The sequence below is a fragment of the Scophthalmus maximus genome, chromosome 18 (genome assembly GCF_022379125.1).
Source record: "Scophthalmus maximus strain ysfricsl-2021 chromosome 18, ASM2237912v1, whole genome shotgun sequence".
Classification (NCBI taxonomy): domain Eukaryota; kingdom Metazoa; phylum Chordata; class Actinopteri; order Pleuronectiformes; family Scophthalmidae; genus Scophthalmus; species Scophthalmus maximus.
Window position 1 is genome coordinate 18,591,802 of NC_061532.1, and position 18,241 is coordinate 18,610,042.

General features: G+C 41.8%; 2 protein-coding genes across 2 annotated transcripts; both read left to right on the forward strand.

Annotated features, from left to right (window-relative positions):
* Positions 1 to 2,002: 2,002 nt before the first annotated feature.
* On the forward strand, positions 2,003 to 8,466 carry LOC118290173 (cysteine-rich protein 2). Its single transcript, XM_035617633.2, has 8 exons — positions 2,003 to 2,149; positions 4,566 to 4,660; positions 5,291 to 5,348; positions 5,443 to 5,580; positions 5,966 to 6,034; positions 6,165 to 6,259; positions 7,101 to 7,158; positions 7,926 to 8,466. Exons 1-8 carry the CDS (start codon positions 2,107 to 2,109, stop codon positions 7,988 to 7,990), a joined length of 621 nt encoding a protein of 206 aa, XP_035473526.1. The 5' UTR covers positions 2,003 to 2,106; the 3' UTR covers positions 7,991 to 8,466.
* A 2,201-nt stretch (positions 8,467 to 10,667) lies between these two features.
* On the forward strand, positions 10,668 to 17,204 carry pnrc1 (proline-rich nuclear receptor coactivator 1). Its single transcript, XM_035617625.2, has 2 exons — positions 10,668 to 11,334; positions 14,840 to 17,204. Exons 1-2 carry the CDS (start codon positions 10,966 to 10,968, stop codon positions 15,329 to 15,331), a joined length of 861 nt encoding a protein of 286 aa, XP_035473518.2. The 5' UTR covers positions 10,668 to 10,965; the 3' UTR covers positions 15,332 to 17,204.
* The last annotated feature ends 1,037 nt before the right edge of the window (positions 17,205 to 18,241 follow it).

The following is an 18,241-nucleotide window of genomic DNA, read 5'->3' on the forward strand; positions in this document are numbered from 1 at the left end:
TAATCTGCTCAACGTCTTCTTCTTTCTGTGACCCGGTGGAATAGAAAGGAGACGAACACACACAAGAAGTGAAGCTGAAAACTTCCTCACGTGAGGTGAAGGTGATCGAATTCCCCGCATCAATATCCTGTTGTTAAAACGAGTGTCAATTTGTCCAACGGAGTAGCTCATTCGACGGGAATGTTTTTTTCTTTCATGTATTAGTTTGAGGAACATCACAGTTTCCTCAAACGCCTTGAAGGGATTTCTGACACTGTCTGATGATCCGTCGAGCTCTTTGTGTAGAGTCTGACACTTAATGATGGTTTTTTTTATAAAGTATATATGTAGTTTTGAAAACTGGCCTTACTACATAACTAAATTTTAATCTGAAACGATAGGAGCCTTTAGACTAAATACCTAATACAGAGGGAAACAGCTTGACTGGAATCAATAAAGTACATCTGTCTATCTATCAATCTATCATTCTATCAATCTATCATTCTATCTATCTGTCTATCTATATATCCATCTATCTATCTATCTATCTATCTATCTATCTATCTATCCATCCATCCATCCATCCATCCATCCATCCATCCATCTACCTACCTACCTACCTAGATGCAAGTGCCTTTTTTACAAAGACTTTTCTTTGTGTAATTTTCTGGACTCGAGCAACTACTAATTCCAAAAATGTCGGACTTCTTCTTCAGTTTTTTCTATATTTGTTATATTATTTTGGGGCAAACTAATAATTGGGGTCTATGGCAATTATCTTTTACACAGGGCCTCTGGTGGCAGATAATTCGGCAGATTCGGTATTTGAATGATTCCCCTGCTTCAGTTTTTTGTGCTGGATCTGTTTACTGTCATTGCAAATCTCTGAAATAAGTCATATAAACAGGCTACATTTTTTTCTCCATTTTTAATCTATTTCCACTTTTGATTTACACTCTAAAGGCCACCCGGTGTGGGCGCCTCTGCTATCACGGTGCCAAGAATGTGCAGAGCAAAGCTGCTGGGAGCTGCAGAGCATCACTTAACATTCCCCGTGAGGAGCAGCGCTGCCTAGCAACCAGCTGAGGAAACAAACAGAGCTGACGGGCGACACGCTGATGAATTGCAGTGGAGCCGACACTGCTGGGATTCAGGAATAACCTCATTTCCAAAATAAAGGCCCCTGCAACCGCACACATGTATGGACTTACACTGTATAGACGTTTTGTTTTATTTTTTAATGATTGATAACCTATGTGGAGTGTACAGTGTAGAAGAAGTCCCTTCTACACATGTTGATTTCTTTTTCTTTTCTATATATCTAGAATTTCTGACCCTAATGTTGGAGTCAAATAAAAAGTTTGAGCGTCACAAAAGAATTGAGCAGGAATCCATGTGGGAGCAGATATCCTTAAATACTTAATACGCAGTGACACTGGACAGTGGGTGGGTAGAAAATATCAATTTAATATAGATTTTAAAAAAATAATAATATTGATACTAGCAAAAATACTTTTCTTTTACAGTTTACAAACCAGTGGATTGACACATGATTTTGTGGGTCATCAGTTATAAACCTCAGCCTATTGTGACAGTTAACGGTTCACACACAGCAAAAAAGAGAAGAAAAGAAATCGACTTTCAGATTGATGTTTCACAAATATTTACAAAATCTCCCTCGAGATTCCAATAAGGAATGAATCATCAGCCCGGACACACAGTGAGGAGGGACGAGGCAGTGATACTGGACAGCGGGACGGTTAGAAGATATAAACTTAATATAGAGAAGAAAAAACTATATATATATATATATATATATATATATATATATATATATATATATATATTTTTTTTTTTTTTTTTTTTTTATTGTTGCCTTCTAGTTAAAATGTCATCTTTACTGCTGCTGCGTGACGTCACCGCGCGGGGGCGGAGTTACGAGGGCAGGGAGGATGTGAGCGTCGGTCCCTCCCATCCTCATCACCATCATCTTCTTCTCCCCCATCCTCCTCTGAAGGTGCAGACAGACGGTCGGTCGGCGACTGTCCGGTACCCGACCCCCCCCGCCCCCCCCTCCTCACTCCCCCTCGCTCCTCGAGCTGGTCCCGGCCGAAGCCTTCACGGAACATGGCGTCAAAATGTCCCAAGTGCGACAAGACGGTGTATTTCGGTGAGTAGAGGCCGCTCAGCATCCTCCGACTGGATGTGACCAGATGACTGTCCAGTATTCTCCATCTCTCGTCAGACAAACTGATGATAGCGAGTGATTTGTCGGTGAGCCCTGTTTCCATCAGACGTATGAAAGGCCACGCAGTCATTTACCACAGATGAGTAGAGGATCAGAGATGACGTGGATTTTTGTTTGTTTTTGTTGTTATTCTTTTTTTTTTATTACATTATATAAATACATTAGGTCTGACAACCATTCAATTTGTACGGGAATTGCTGTAAAATGATCTGTAATTCATATTCATGACCAATATTGCACATTTTTTTCAAGGAATTGCATTTTTTTTAAAGTGCAGTTATAGTAAAAAAAAAAAAAAGAAGAAAAATCACAGTGCAAACTGTCAAATTTAAACTCACCCTCATCCCATTGGTCCTATATGGATTTCTAATGTTTCGAGGACGTGAGATCTCACACTGCAAAAAAATTCTTTGTTGAAATTTGACCTTATCCTTCATAGGCGTGGTGCCATGTGCAGCACACCGCCGTGCTGGGTGCGCCTCAATGTGGTGGCTGATCAATTTCAGAGATGGTTTTATGTCACTACTATTATTATTATTATTATTATTATTATTATTATTATTATTATAGTGATTTTGTGTTTTTCCCAATCTGAGCTCCATTTTTAAAGCTCTGACGTTTTGGCAAATCCATCCATCCTCAGGTCTGACGGGATTTCTACATTTTTCAATGATTCAGTCGTGAGCTGAAGCACTTTTAGATTCTGGGTTGTTGATTAGAAGAAACAAAAGCAGTTCGATGATTTCACTCATTTCAAATACTTTTTCGAACCTATTGGGTAATCGACTAATTGGCCGATTAGACGATAATAATTGTTGTTGCGGCCCTGATAAATAAAATGACTTGAACGTGGAAATATTACGGTATATTCACAACAAAATGTGGAGTATCAGATGGTCACAGACTCCTTCGGCGTGTCTGTATGATTATGCAGTTCTGTTCCACCAGGTCCAAAAAAACCAGCCAATACTCAGAAATCTAATAACCTTCTCACTGTAATTATCTCCAGTCTGCTCTGTGCTTCATCTTCGTCCTCCCCAGTCTTATCTTTCCCAGGATACAAGATCTCCAGTTTATTCGTGGGATGAAAGTGACAGTGTCCCTGCAGAATTGATTTACAAAAGAAATTGCTGGATCTGGATGAGATTACACAGAAAGGCCTCAACAGACCTGTCTGATCTCGTATATACATATACATACATATTTTCTTTTTCCTTAAGTGTGATTAGTTAACCTGGGCTTATTCCCACTGTGTGTCAATAAGAAGTATAGGGACACTGAAAAGCAGCCACACCACGTGTCACTGTAAATAATTCATTGATTTCCACCCGCGACATCGTGTACAATGACGTCCTTTCTCCTCCGTGCTCTTCATCTCTCTGGAGGACGGCGGACAAGAACTGCGTCCTGCCGAGCAAACTTTCGCCGTTCTCTTCTTTTGCTCGAATCAAAAAAAGAAAAGCGCTCTTGAAAAGAAGCGTGTTCTTCTGCAGGCGAATGGTAAATGTGTTTGGGGTTGAACTGTAAACCCAGAACTTTTATCTTTACGCTTTAATTTTAAAAGAAAAATCTAAGATTGTCTTATAGTGGACATGTTGATGTAGAGCCTCTGGACTCCAGACGTGATTAAATTCAATGTAATTTCTTCTGTAGATTCTTGCAATTCCATCGAAAGATAACCAAGTTGATGTTTGTATATTATAATATATATATATATATATATTGGACTCGTTCCACGTCGTCCTTCAACGCAAAGTGCCCAACGTGACCTGTTATCACGTGTCACATATCCCAGTGACAGGCGGCGGCCGCCTTGTGAGTCTGAACAGGAAGTGTCGCGTTGTGTCGGGGCCTCCGTGTATCTGCGGGGATATTTTTGGGAGGCGGACAAAGAGATAAATCACTGCCGAGTAGTTGGGGAGTTTTGGACAAAGTGTAAAAAAAAATTGGAATTATTATTTTTAATTTTGGTTTTATTTTTGCTGAACTCGGGGGGGAAAGTCCGACATTTCTTTCATGGATTTACATATTTAAATATTTGTTTTTCAGTACGAAGAATACAAATCTATCTAACTGTAATCAAAAATAACTGCCTGAAATAGCATCTATGGTTGCCCGGCAACTGGTCCAAGGAATATTCCCGTACCGTACATACAGCATCTCAGACGCTGGACAGAGTTTTTTCATTCATTAATAATAATAATAATAATGAATTTCATTATCACCCCGTTAAAGCCTGCTCACCCAGGAATCGAGCAGACCCTCCGCCTGATTGAACTATTACCATGTCAAGTCCTGATCTCCTGTTTTCTTCTTCTCCTCCTTTCTCCCTCCGCAGCGGAAAAGGTGTCGTCTCTGGGGAAAGACTGGCACAAGTTCTGTCTGAAATGCGAGCGCTGCAGCAAGACGTTGACCGCGGGGGGCCACGCCGAGGTGAGGAAACGCCTTTAACCTTTGACCTCACAATGAGCTTCTGGCCGTGACATGACCGCTGAGAAACCACGTGCTCTTCCTATCAGAGTCATAATTCTAACAATTCTATTCATACAGCACCTTTCAGAAGTAGCTTCACAAAGTGCTTTCACAAAAACATACAAATCACAGACAATTAAAATCAGCATTCAAACAATAATACGGACTTCAGGTCACATATCTGGATAAAAAGACGACATCACATGGAAGCACGTCTATAGAAATTAGTTTTTAAAAGAAGGCCCAGGGGTTATGTGACGCCGTCCATTAAAACCAGTGAGAAGCCCAAAAAAGAAAAGTTCCCATGTACTGACGTGAGGCGAGGGTAAACAGACCACAGCGTGGACGGACACTAATATTTAGCTCTTTTTGTCATTTGTTAGGAGTTTGTGTGAAAAGAGAAAATAACAGAAAGGCGTCTTGTAAACCGAACAAGTCCTGGTCCGTTTGTCATCTGGCGAATCGAGAACAGGCCGAAAATGGAAAAAGGGTTGTTTGACTGAACTTCTGCGTCAGAACAGTAGGAAGGTGTTTTCAGGCCTGGACGGCTCTCTGTTCCTCACTCTCTCCTCTCTGTCGTGTGTTTCGCAGCACGACGGGAAGCCGTATTGCCACAAGCCGTGCTACGCCGCCCTCTTTGGGCCAAAAGGTGCAACTTCTCCTCGTTCTCATGCAAAATGTGCACAGATTCTTTCCGGGTGTGTAAACTGCAGTGTGTGTGTGTGTGTGTGTGTGTGCTTTAGGCGTGAACATCGGCGGAGCTGGTTCCTACGTGTACGACGCCCCTGTCAGCGAAGCCCCCGCCGCCGTTTCCATGGAAACCGACGCCAAGCCGCAGGAGGCGGAGGAGAAAAGGGCCCCGGCACGGGGACCGGTGAAGGGTGAGGAGACATGCGGGGGCCAACAAAATAGAATAGCGTCGTCGTTTGTCAGGAAGAGAAGTTCACCGTCTGCTCCAATGGAGCTCTCTCTAGACGGACAGTCAGGTTTAGTCGTCATTTTCTGTTTCATGCATTTTACTGAAGACGTGGGAAAACCAAGATGACAAAAGGAGAAACTCAACGAGGAGGAAAATATATAAAAGACTATCAGGAACAAAAAGGGGCAAAAGGCAGACGAGAGATTCACCGCGCCCAAGTTGATTCTCCTAAGAAAGCTGTACATCTGCATTCCAGAATAATAATCATGCGTCGCTGGTAAGGCTGCGGTCTCTCCACAGCAAAAATTACAAAAGAAATCATTCCAATTTCCATGTTGCTTCTCCAGCTGCGAGCTTCTCGTCTTTCTCCGGAGGACCCAACATCTGCCCCCGATGCAACAAGACGGTGTATTTCGGTGAGCGGGGTCGCGTCTCTTGCGTATCTCTGTAACGAATGCGGCGGGTTGCCATAGTGACTATCTTCATGTTGGCGTGTGTGTGTGTGTGTGCGTGTGTGTGTGTGTGTGTGTGTGTGTGTGCGTGCAGCCGAGAAGGTGTCGTCTCTCGGGAAGAACTGGCACCGGCCCTGTCTGCGCTGTGAGAGGTGCAGTAAGACTCTGGCTGCCGGCGGCCACGCGGAGGTGAGGAGGGAGGAGGGAGGGGGGGGGGGGGGGCTACTGTACACACAATACTACACACAATCACAAAACTGTCATTCAAGGTATCTCTTGACATTTGAGCGAATTTTACCAGGTAGAAAATTGGAGAAATGTCACTTTATTCCATAGTAAAGATGTGTAAACAAATGAAGGAAACTATGTTCTTTTTTTACCATTTTGTCACATTTTAGAAATGATTGATTATTTGTAGTGGACAAAGAGTTATTACACAACACACCTTTATCTTATAAACCGGGTCTGTCACAAAAAAAGTTACAATTTAAAAATTATTTTAAGCTACAGTGTGTAATATTTAGAAAAACTTATTCACAGAAATTGAATATCTTGTCCATAACTATGTGTTCATATATGTACATTTAAAGCACTTTGAGATTGCTTTTAACAATGAAAAGTGCTCTATAAATAAAAAAAAAAAAATATTATTATTATAGTATACTCAACTGTGAATGAGTTGAATATAGTTCCATGAGGTGGACCCGACCTCCGTGTGAGTCTCCGTGCTTCCACGTCGCGTTCACGTTGAATTTTCAGACGCTGCCGGAAACCAGAAATGGAATCGGCGGTGCGCCACCATAAAGTGTCCCCTGTCGGTCGCTCGGTTGGTTTGCGGTTCGCAGCTTTACCACCAGATGCCGCCAGAAAATTACAAAAATGACACAATGGGGCTTTAAAAAGAGAGTCGAAAGGAATTTTGTTTTTTTCATGACATATAAATGATGATCTTGTGTTGCTTAAAGTCGAGGTATGATCAAACATCCGTTCATGACACCATACAAAGAATTGTTCTGTCTTCCTGTTGCAGCACGACGGACAACCGTACTGCCACAAACCGTGCTACGCTGTGCTGTTTGGACCCAAAGGTACGAAGCGGGGAAGCAGCAGGGTGGGATGGTGGGAAGACTGTGTACAAAGATGGACGACGTGACAGCCCCCAAAAGTGAAGCCGAAAACAAATGGATCGCCCCCCCCCCCCCCCCCCCCCCCGGTGGTTGGCCGCGGTATATGTCATAAACCCCGCCCCCTCCATGTTAGCAGATGGGAGGCGGACCAAATAAAAAAATATTCAAAATTTAACAAAAGTAGACGTTTTTATCATAATAATAACAACTACAGAGTTAATGTTTCCCATATGTTTGGTCTTTAGTTATTTGATGCTGTAAAACGGGGTGAAGCGTCACGACTCTGGCAGTGGACGACGTCACCAGGCACAAGATGGCGGCGCCCGTGGCGGGAAATTTTGGCTTCATTTTTTTTTGTACAGTCCTCCATCTTTATATACAAGTGTGCAAACAGGACACCTGTCAGAAACCAATTTGTATACTTTTGCGAGAGCTGGACCAAAATATCGTGCGGATGTTGACCGACAATTTTCTTTCCACATTTAGATTTTTCAAAAAGCTATTAAATGTAAAATATTGATGATTGTTGAGGCTTTTTAAAACAGTATTTCTTCTTTTGCTTTGTTTTACACAAATATTCTAGTTATAGTATGCAGGTATTTTGCTTTTTGTTTCTGCAGAGGACACAGAGCCACAACTTTCTACATGGCTCGATGCCGCATGGGGCTTGTCACGGAGGGATTTTTTTTCTGCCAGTATTTGTGTAAAGTGTACTCTCTCTATCGCAGGTGTGAACACCGGCGGCGTCGGCAGCTACATCTACGACGACCCTGAGGCCGAAGCGCAGCCCTGAGCCCCGACGCCGCCTCCAGGACCTTTGCCGTCTCTCTGATTTGCCTTCAAGCGTCATGGTGACAAATCTAGACATGCACTGTACTCACGGGGATGGATATTTAGATGTTGTATTTGTACATTGTTAATATATCTATTTTTTGTACTGAAACAAACCTTTTAACGTGTCCTTCCCCCAGTGTGAGTTTCTGATTTGCCTCTTTTGGTTCCTTGGTTCTCTTTGCCAAACACTTACGATGTCGTGGAGCGAAGCGCCTGGGTATTTCCTCTCACTCGTGATTGATAGTTTTTCAGACTTTTGTGCACTTGAAACATTGTAATGTACGGAGAGAAAAAAAACCCGATGATGTACCAGCCAAACAATTAAGTAGACGTAGTGAAGATATGCACACACACGCGGACGTGTGTTTTACTGAATGTTACGATGGTGAGTTTGGGATCAACGCATTTTCTACAGTAAAACTGTGTGATACCAAACCTGTGTTCAGTGTCAGTGAGTGTGTGTGTGTGTGTGTGTGTGTGTGTGTGTGTGTGCTCGTACATACTGTATTTGTTAATCTATTACAAAACAGCGACAATACCCCCACAGCGCATTTCATACATAAAACATTTCTGAGTTAATCGATCCATCGTTCAGTCCAAACTGTTGGAACATAGTCACGGTAGAGAAATGTATCTTGATATAAGATACAAATAATAGAAAAGAAGCAAATGATTGCCCTTCTAATAGATAGTCCAGGTACAATGCAAAAACATATTGTGTACTGCAGGTCATTTTGAAATATGCTGTTACCGCTTAAAACAGTCTGACAAAAGATTATTTCCCAAGAGTCTAAAGATGAAAAATACAAAATGGGTTCGTGACACACGTTTGTCAAGTGGATGAGTTTGTGCGGTGGGGAATTCACAATCAAATATTTTCCAAGATCACGCATGGCTGTGGAGCCGGTTCCCTGTGGCTCAGACTGACCTCAACTTGTGTCGCAGGTGATGTTTAAAGCTTAAAGTCGAGTCTTCGAGTCAGTTTTAGTTCAGACCAGACGTCCATGCGGTGGTGTGACGGCGGGCGGGTACGATGGGATCGGACTTCACACAGTCGAGGGCCGCTCAGCAACGCAGCTCTGTTGACCCCTACTGACCCCCCTTGTGCAGGGTGATGGAGTCTAGAGCTGCAATGATGAACTATTTAATCAGTCTAATCACTGGTTGCAGACTGGTTCTCCAACGGTTGAATAATTCCACCTTGTCCAAAGGTGTTTGACGGTAACTGTACACACCCAAATCTATTATTACGCCTTGCGGTTGAGTTCAACCCTTCGGAAGGTGCAGCCACATTTTACAACAAAGGTAAACAAGTCGTGGGCAGGATGAAGTTGGCAACAGCTCTTACTGGAAACACGGCCCCAGAAATTGAGTCACGTCAAGCTAAACGGAATAAAAACCAGCTGTTGCGGGAACGTGTCAACACAATAATGGTGTGGAAAGTGACGATAAAAACACACTCAACATTCTGTGTTGAAGAGTCACGAAGTAGATACTCAAGTTCAGTAGTTAAGAACAAATTCGAGGTACGTCATGTTACAGGTCCACCGCAATTTATACATTGTACTACTTTTATCTGCCCCCCTCAAAATTATTAAAATATATACACCAGATTTTCCCAGCTTGGGATAAATAAAGTATTCATCTATCTATCTATCTATCTATTTTTTTTAAATGTAAAGGTGAATAGTAAATCTTAATGTTTGAAAATATGAGGACATGAAAAATGACTTTAGTATTATTATTCCTTAAAAAAATAAATGATATATTTTTTAATTTGTACAGCATATCGATTAGTCTTACCTTTAGTTAAGCATAAAGCCTTCATATATTCCAAATTCAAATGTCTTGACAGTATATAAAACTAATAAACTTACATTACACTTATTACGTTCAAACTGCACTCTATGTCCTTTATATTGCACATTCTCAATTTATTCTATTCATTTAGTTTCCTGTATATTTCACATACTGTACAATATTTCCTTTATATTGCACATTCTCAATTTATTCTATTCATTTAGTTTCCTGTATATTTCACATACTGTTTCCTTTTTGTGGCACTTTTTCAATTTCTTAAGCTTTTGTTTACCTTGTGGTTTAGCCCATTCTTACTTTTTGAGCTATTTTGAATTTATTTATTATATATAATTTATCTTATTATTATTTTCTATTTGTTTGTACTATTGCACTACGGGGTCAGAGATAAACGTTTTAATTTCTCTGTGTGTCTGGAACAAAATTGCAGGAATTGACAATAAAGTTGACTAAAATCTCTCATAATCAAAGTCTGCAGATATTTGTAGGGGAGTATTAAAAAAAGTGCAACACTTTGTTCTGAGTAGTAGCATGAAAAGATAATATCGAATAAACCAAAATGAAATCACATAAGTGCAGTACTTTTATTTACATTTTATTTAGTGTGTTTATTTATTTGTGCGTATATTGAATATATTTTTAAAGTGTGCGGTGTGAAACGTGCTGCTGTGACACCGGAATGTCCCAGCTTGGGATAAATAAAGTAACTATCGATCTATTTACGTGGCATAGTTCGTCAACATGACGTCTTATTTTGAAAGCTATGGCCGGAAGTTAATTTTTTTTGGGGGGGTCATTTTAGCTAACTTCGTAGCATTTGTGCTACTTCCGCTTTCACGGGCTGTCGGGTACGGGGTCGGACGCGCCATCTCAGAACAACACGTCGGTCGATATCTCTCAGCGGCCGAAATCATTTAAAGCCCGACACGGTTCAACGTCCTGCGACATTCGGCAACTTGTTATTTCCGAGGAGGCGCGATCTGGATAAGACCGTCGCAACGATCGCACTTTAGCTAACTGTTAGCCCGCGAAGCTGTTAGCTTGAACGAGCGCCTCTTTGAGCCGCGGAGTTGAGACTCCCACAGCCCGGTTCATGTTGTCGCCGCTCGCGGGGAAATGTTGCACGGATCACCGGCCCGCCGCGACGAGGCCAACGTCGGCGACGTGGAGAACAACAACCCGGCGACGCTGATTTCCAGCCGCGATGGGCTGAACAAAGCGAGGCAGGCGCTGCTGAAGCGAGGGGGCAGGAAGCTGCGGGCGACGGCGACGACGGCGGCGGCGGCGGCGCTGCGGCAGCAGAAAGCCCCGAGGAACGGCCCCGGCATCCGCCTGTCCGACCTCAACAACAACAACAACAACACCACCAACACCCTGGCGGCGTCTCCCGCCAACAAAGCCGCGACTCAGCCCGGCGCCGAGCTCCCTGCCGCCGCCCAGACGGGGCTGACCCTCCACCCGCTCCGACGCGCCGCCGGGAGAGAGGTAAGCTCCCGGGCTGTGGTCCGGGGCCCCGAGGGGGCTCGGACTGCCCTGGCCGTCCACACGCGTTAGCGTTACACATGAACCGCGTTGTTGTTATTCGCTCTTCATCAATCAGAATCACCTCACTTCTTAACTAGAGCCCGAGCGATACATCGGCCGATAACATCGACCGATAATATCGGCCGATGTATCGGTCGATGTATCGGTCGATGTTCGCCTGTCACAGACGTTTATCGGTATCGGCCGATATGTTTAGCGCCCGATACCGATATTATCTGCCTTTGACTGTTCATTTATGGTTACATTTTTGGGTCAGGTTCTATTTAATTTATTGTATTATGGTAATTTTTATTTCTAAATTTTACACATTTATATTGTTAAACTAAAATATTAAGCCTCAATTCCATTTCTGTCATATAGGTTTGATAACGACATCTTAGGAATCATTGAAATATTTAAATATAATATAGATATATAGATATATCTATATCTATATATGGGTATGAGGACTCTTGTACTCCCTAATAGAGCTATCGGAATCGGCCCCCTAAAATCCACAGCGGTCGGGCTCTAACTTATTACCAGATCAACCATCATCTCACAGAAGTTTCACCATGAGCCACGAGAGCCGTTTACTTAAAATTTGAATAGTCTCAAAGTTGATCATATTATTCCAATTTGTAGCTCAACAAAAAGCTTTTCTTGCAGTGTGGAACTCTTAGTAAACTTATGCTACAGAGATGAGAATCTCTACACGTGCCGGGGAAAAAAACCATTATTTTTAAAGAAACTATGTGGAAGTATTATGAAATGAAAATACTCAATTTAAGTGCAAGTACATCAGATTGGACCGACATATATCCTTCCTCTCCCGAGAGCGTCTTGATTTATTAAATTAGATAAATGAGTTGACATTATTATTATCCGTCTTTGAATAATTTGAAGTACCAAATTTTCACAATATATATTGAATATATGCCCATATTCGTCATTACAGAGAACTTAAATTTGTACTGTTTTTTTTTGGTCACTGGGAGATTTCATAAATCGCAATCGCAAACCAAAACACGACCGATTGACATCGATTAACCAGAAAAATAATCAACACTTCAAATCAATGTTTAACTTCATATCAGTGTTTAAAAAAGATACATGCTTGCAAGTTCTCCTTTTTAAAGATTTTTAACTTTGGTAATTGAATAAAATGTTAATGCGTTCTTCAGACAATGTGGGTTTTATAGAGATTAAACCCACCGAGGCAGTGTGAGGTGACGCAGTTACTAATCTTTGTGGCGAAGAACGTGGTCATGTGACGAACAAGCCCGTCTTCCTCATTGTACCTGCTGCGTCGCCGGGGGCAAAAAAAAAATGCCTCAAGTTGTACATAGCCAACAGGCGTGCCTGTGAAATCAAAGGGGAGCGGAAGCAGCAGGTCTTTGCAACGTCTCAAAACAAAAGGTGTCACAGCCCCGGATGTTTCACGATGAAGGAAGTAGTGAGTTAAACGTCGTCACTCAACAAAGGGTTATTGACTTGTTGAGGTTTGCACTTATTATGGGCGAACACTAATGTGTCTGTACAGTCGTTTTCAGCCGTGCGGTGAAGTCCGGACATTTTGAGGTACGCCTGCGACCGAGAACACGATACCATCAGCCAGATAAGAATAGCGTGTTGTCACGTCCCCTGGAATTCAATATATGGCGACTTCCTAACCCCTCACATATTTTCTTTGATTTAACACTTTGAAAGCATTCAAATGCAGCGTTTAATTCGATCAGGGTTAGGGTTGGTTGTTGTTGCACACTAACAGCTTCACGGCGGGCGAGCGGGCGTCCACCAAGGCTCCACCCCTTCTTGGCTGAATGCTCCAGGAAATCTTGTGCTCTTTTTCGATCGCGCCACGGACAATCTCCTGCTGCGTTCTTCGTATTTACCACAATAAGAGCTTCAATGGAAATGTGATCCGTGTTTAAGGTTTTGGCCAAACTTTGGTGTACGTATGAATTAGGTTTTGAGGTAGAGCTGCGGGGTGAGACTTGTCAGTTTTCTTGGATTAACTCGTACACATGAATTGGTAAAAGGAAAAAATCGGCCACATGACTCTAAAAAGAGAAAACTTCCACAGTTTGTAAATCTTAGGTTCTTACATGAGTCTTCCTCATCAGAAAGAAACCGTGTGGCTCGGTCGCTGCTCGAGCCTCAACTGAACGAACCAATTGCAAAGCAACGGACGGATGAACTTCAAAGCCACGCAGAGAAACCCTTTCCCTTAAAGCGACAGTAACACGCTCACCCGTTCAGGCGGAAACTGAAAGATTGCTCCCTTTTAACAAATATTGTTCTGAAACCAACAGAAATTAAATGAAATATTAATAGCTGACCCTTTAAACAAATGACCATGAACTTAATGAATGAAAATCAAAAAAATGTAATCTCCAATTTACATTAGGTACTAAATAAACTTCACTTATTTAAGCTAAACATGTGGCAATGTAACATGGTGTCTTTAAATGTCAAAAATAGCCAATTTATCGCTTCAGCTCTAAAGCTAAGCTAGCAATGTCCCGACTCTGGCTCCGTACTTAATTCCCAGACAAGAGGTCGGTAACACAACACTGACATCTTTCTCAGGTCACTGTTGGTGTAATATAATAATATAAGATCATAGAACAACTGATGTGGATTTTTCGTGGCCAATATTGATATTAGGGAGTACAAGATTTCCTATGATGCCATTATCAAATGTAATGACAAATGAATGCAATTGAGGCTTGATATTTTAGTTTAACCATAAACTTTATCATAAATAACTACAAATAAAAAGAAAATGCAAATACAACCAAATATATATCATTTTAATTAAGAAATTTTATTTTACATAAAATGTAAACATAAATGCCCATTTCTGCATTGTTTATTCCGTACATTAAAAGTTTTAAAGTGGTAAACATAAGCACTGATACTGATATGTCTGTGAAAGGCTCATGAGATACGATATGTCAATTTTGTTTCTGCTGACCCCAAGTGGTAGAATCCTCTTTTATTGCACGTTTTGTTTCCAAAGTATAAATATAAACTTTTACACTCCACATGACGACATCGATTCAGTTTTCACAAGTTCAAAAGTAGGATTAAATCTGGAGCTGCAACAGTTAATCGATTAAATGAAAAGTAATCGGCTACTAAATTAATCGCCAGCTATTTTGATAATTGATTAATCGGTTCAATTTATAGGTTTTTATGGGGAAAAATTGCTGATTTCAGCTATTTAAAAGGGAATGTTTTCTGGTTTCTTTGCTCCTCTGTGACAGCAAACTAAATATCTGGTGTGTGGACAAAACAAAACATCATCTTGGGGTTTTGGGAAACACGGATTGACTTTTTCCACCATTTTATGACGCTTTAAGGACGAGGAAATAATCGACAGAATAATCGTTAGTTGCAGCCCTAGATTACGTTCCCCATAGCGTTGGGTGAATAACTGTACTGCTTCTTTACTTTGTAGCTGCTGAAATCCAAAGGTGGCCGACGGGAGCGACGGGCCACGCAGCCCGGAGGCCAGACCGGCCACAACCTCCCCCGGCTCGATCAGGTGACCCAGAATGCGAACAACCGGAGCCACAAGCCCAGGAAGGACCAAACATCTGCCGATGCTTCTCACAGCACGAAGAGGAAAGAGCACTGCAGCAGTAACAGCAGTCCCGACAAGCCGCCCTCCCTCCACCAGCCTCCAGCCTGCCAGCAGAAAAAAACCCTCCACCCGTCCAACAATGTGAAGGCCGCGAGCTCGCCGCTCGCCGAAAGCGCGGCCGAGTACCTCAAAGACGGCGAGAAGGTCTACGCCGGGGCGAAGTTCAGCGAGCCGCCCTCACCCAGTGTCTTGCCCAAACCCCCCAGCCACTGGGTCGGGGAAGAGGAGCCGCGGCGCGGCGACCAAAGCCGAGAGCAAATGGCCGTTCAGCTCAAGTCGCTGCTGAAGGTCCAAGATTCGCCGTGACCACGGCTCTGGATTTTATAAAAATTGGAGTGGACCCGTCCGATACATCTGATTCACATCGGACGGCAACAGTTGAAAAGATTTGACACACTGCAATACAAAGGAGGGAGTTTTGAAATCAACTTGAGCACAATTTCCCATGAGCCAACACGCTGCCTGACGCTGTGAAGACGTTGTGTCGTCGCCGGAGATTTGACGTGCTGTGTATTTTTTGTTTTTATTCTATGTGGTTGAAATTTATGCGCAATTTTTCCAGGTCGTCTCCAGCAGCTTTTGAGTTTACATGATGCAAAAAACCCCGGCGACGGCACTTTTGTCTTCATGAAGACTTTTGACGAGGCGGCGTCGCCTCCTCTTTTTAAAGCGCTTCTGCAAAAATGTACATAATATATTGTAAACATATATTTGTGTATATTTTTTTCCCTTGTTATTTTAACTGAGATGCTAGTTTTGTTACTGAGGTTTTACACACACACACACACAAAAGAGAAGAAAAGAAAAACCGAGGCACTTTGTTCCAGCTCCGTCAGTGCGAGGCACAGTGGATGTAAGAAAAGACTTTTTCTCACTTGATTTGCACTGAAAACTGAAAAAAAGAAGAAAAAAAACCCGGGAAGAACAAGGAGCCGAACTTTGACGTCTCCTGAAATCCTTTTTTGACCAGCCACTCTGATCCATCCACCAGCCAAGCGTGTAGAGCGCAGGAGGCGACCTCCGGCTTCTGGCTCGTTACCTTTTCAAAAGGGCTCGGATGGAAGTTCTTCCTCCGATGGCCCGGCGTCGAATCAGGGACCGCGAAGCTGACGGGGCTGCCGAAGCCTCCGTGAACCGAAGAGAAAGTGACGATTATTTCTCTCTCTCTATCTCTAACCCTGTCGCACTGATCTATCGAGTACCTCCACATCGATCCGGCTCAATTTAAAAAAAACACACTCTCTTTCAGTTGACTGTCCACACCGAGCGAGCGTTTTTAAAAAGATAGAGCTATTACAAAACAGCATGTTTTAAGCGTGTGAATCATGAAAGCAAAGAAAAACGATACATATCAGTTGGCAAATCCCTGTTACCCACCTCTATTGGTGTCGATGTCCTCATCAAGAGCTGAAATACATTTTTTTAAATCTTCGGATTTCGGAGATTTGCCACGACAAAAACTCGAAATCTAAAATATGTCGCTTTGACATAATGAGACTGTCGAATTTTGACGTGCGATCAAAGTCATTATTATACGTTAAACGTACAGTGCGTGAGGACGGCGTGCAGCTGCGCGGAAACAGGGTTTCGTCCCCCACGAGGGCGAAGACAAGATTATCGTCTTCGTAGTTGTTTGTACAAAAACTCTGCGCGTTTTCTTACGTAGAATGTGTTTTTGAAAATGACACGGCTTCATGTGGATGTAGTCTTACTTTGTCTGTATATTATGTTTTTGTTTTTTAACAGGGAATCGTTTTTCACATACTTCATTTCACATCCTTTGTTTTTTTTTCTTTTAAAGTTTTTCGAGATACTTCGAGCACATCCATGTTTACCGAGAGAAGCAGTTTGTGTTGACTTTGTCACACGACCTCGCAATTATGTTTTTTTAAACTTACATGGTCTGTACGGAGGCAGGCAGCTGCTGGCTCTGGTTTCTCGACCTCTGTGACGTCACGTAAAAAAGATAAAAATTGTGTTCATGTTGTAAAAGCAGCCCCTTTTCTATTGCAGTGTTTTCATGTGTTTTCATTCCAGTTATATATTTAAAGAAAAACAAAACAACAGGTCACCTCCATCTCACATCTTTGGGAGGAAAAAAAAGGTTTTTATATCTGATATAAAAGAATATCTGTTCATTCATTTCTAAAGTATATTAAAAATTTGGTCTCCCCTTCAACAGAGTGTTGCTTTGTTTTAATTTAAAAGATAACCGACACCGACATGGATCCGTCTTCTGCCAAAGCCTTAGGAACGCAACAGACATGGTCATAAACTGTTTCAGAGCACCATTTCCAAAAGTCCCGTCAAATTATATCACAATTGAAAGTGGTGGTTGTCTGTCAATTGCTTTAGTTTGTGTGTCTGCTTACTCGTGTGGGTGTGTTATTAATCTTTATTTAATACAGTACGATTCAATGATAATTTACGATACAAACTTATATATAACGATATGAAACAATACAATACAGTACAATACATTATGATACAATGCGATGTGATATGATACGATGGGATACAAACCATACGACACAATACAATACAGTGTTTCCCCTACCATTGAATTGGGAGGGCACCCCTCCCCCGTGAAATATCAAATTTATTTTTTAATATATATATATATATGTATATATATTTGTATTTTACATTTATCAAGCAGAAGTCATGTCAGGTCACTTTCCTTATACTCATTCCTGTATGAAAGACTGTGGATGAAACTTAATGTGATTTGTGAACCCTATGATAATTTACAAGCAAACCATACGAGTTGACTTAATATAATACAATAAAATGTAATACGATGCAATAAAGTAAAATAAGATTTTTTGTGGGGGGGGGGGTATAATTTGAATTTCGTGCAGTTGTAAAATAAAGATTGGAGAAAAAAAAATCCAAAATATATAAACGTGATCTCGGAGTGTTCGCAAATGATCTCAGGGAAGGACCGAACGATCTCACAGAACGAAAAGATTATCTAAAAGTGAAGAACTAAAGTTCTTGGCCTCACAGAGTATAAACAAAAGATCTCTTCAGTACCTCAAAGAAAATAATTTGGGTAAAAAGAAGGAGAACTTAAGTGATTGTTGTACAGTTTGGGAATCATTTCCCGACAATTCAATAGAAATGAAAAATGTTGTGTAGTCAGTGTATATTACTCTTGAGTACTGTTGTTGACCATGTGAATCCCTTAAAAGCTACAAGTTACCACCACCTCTG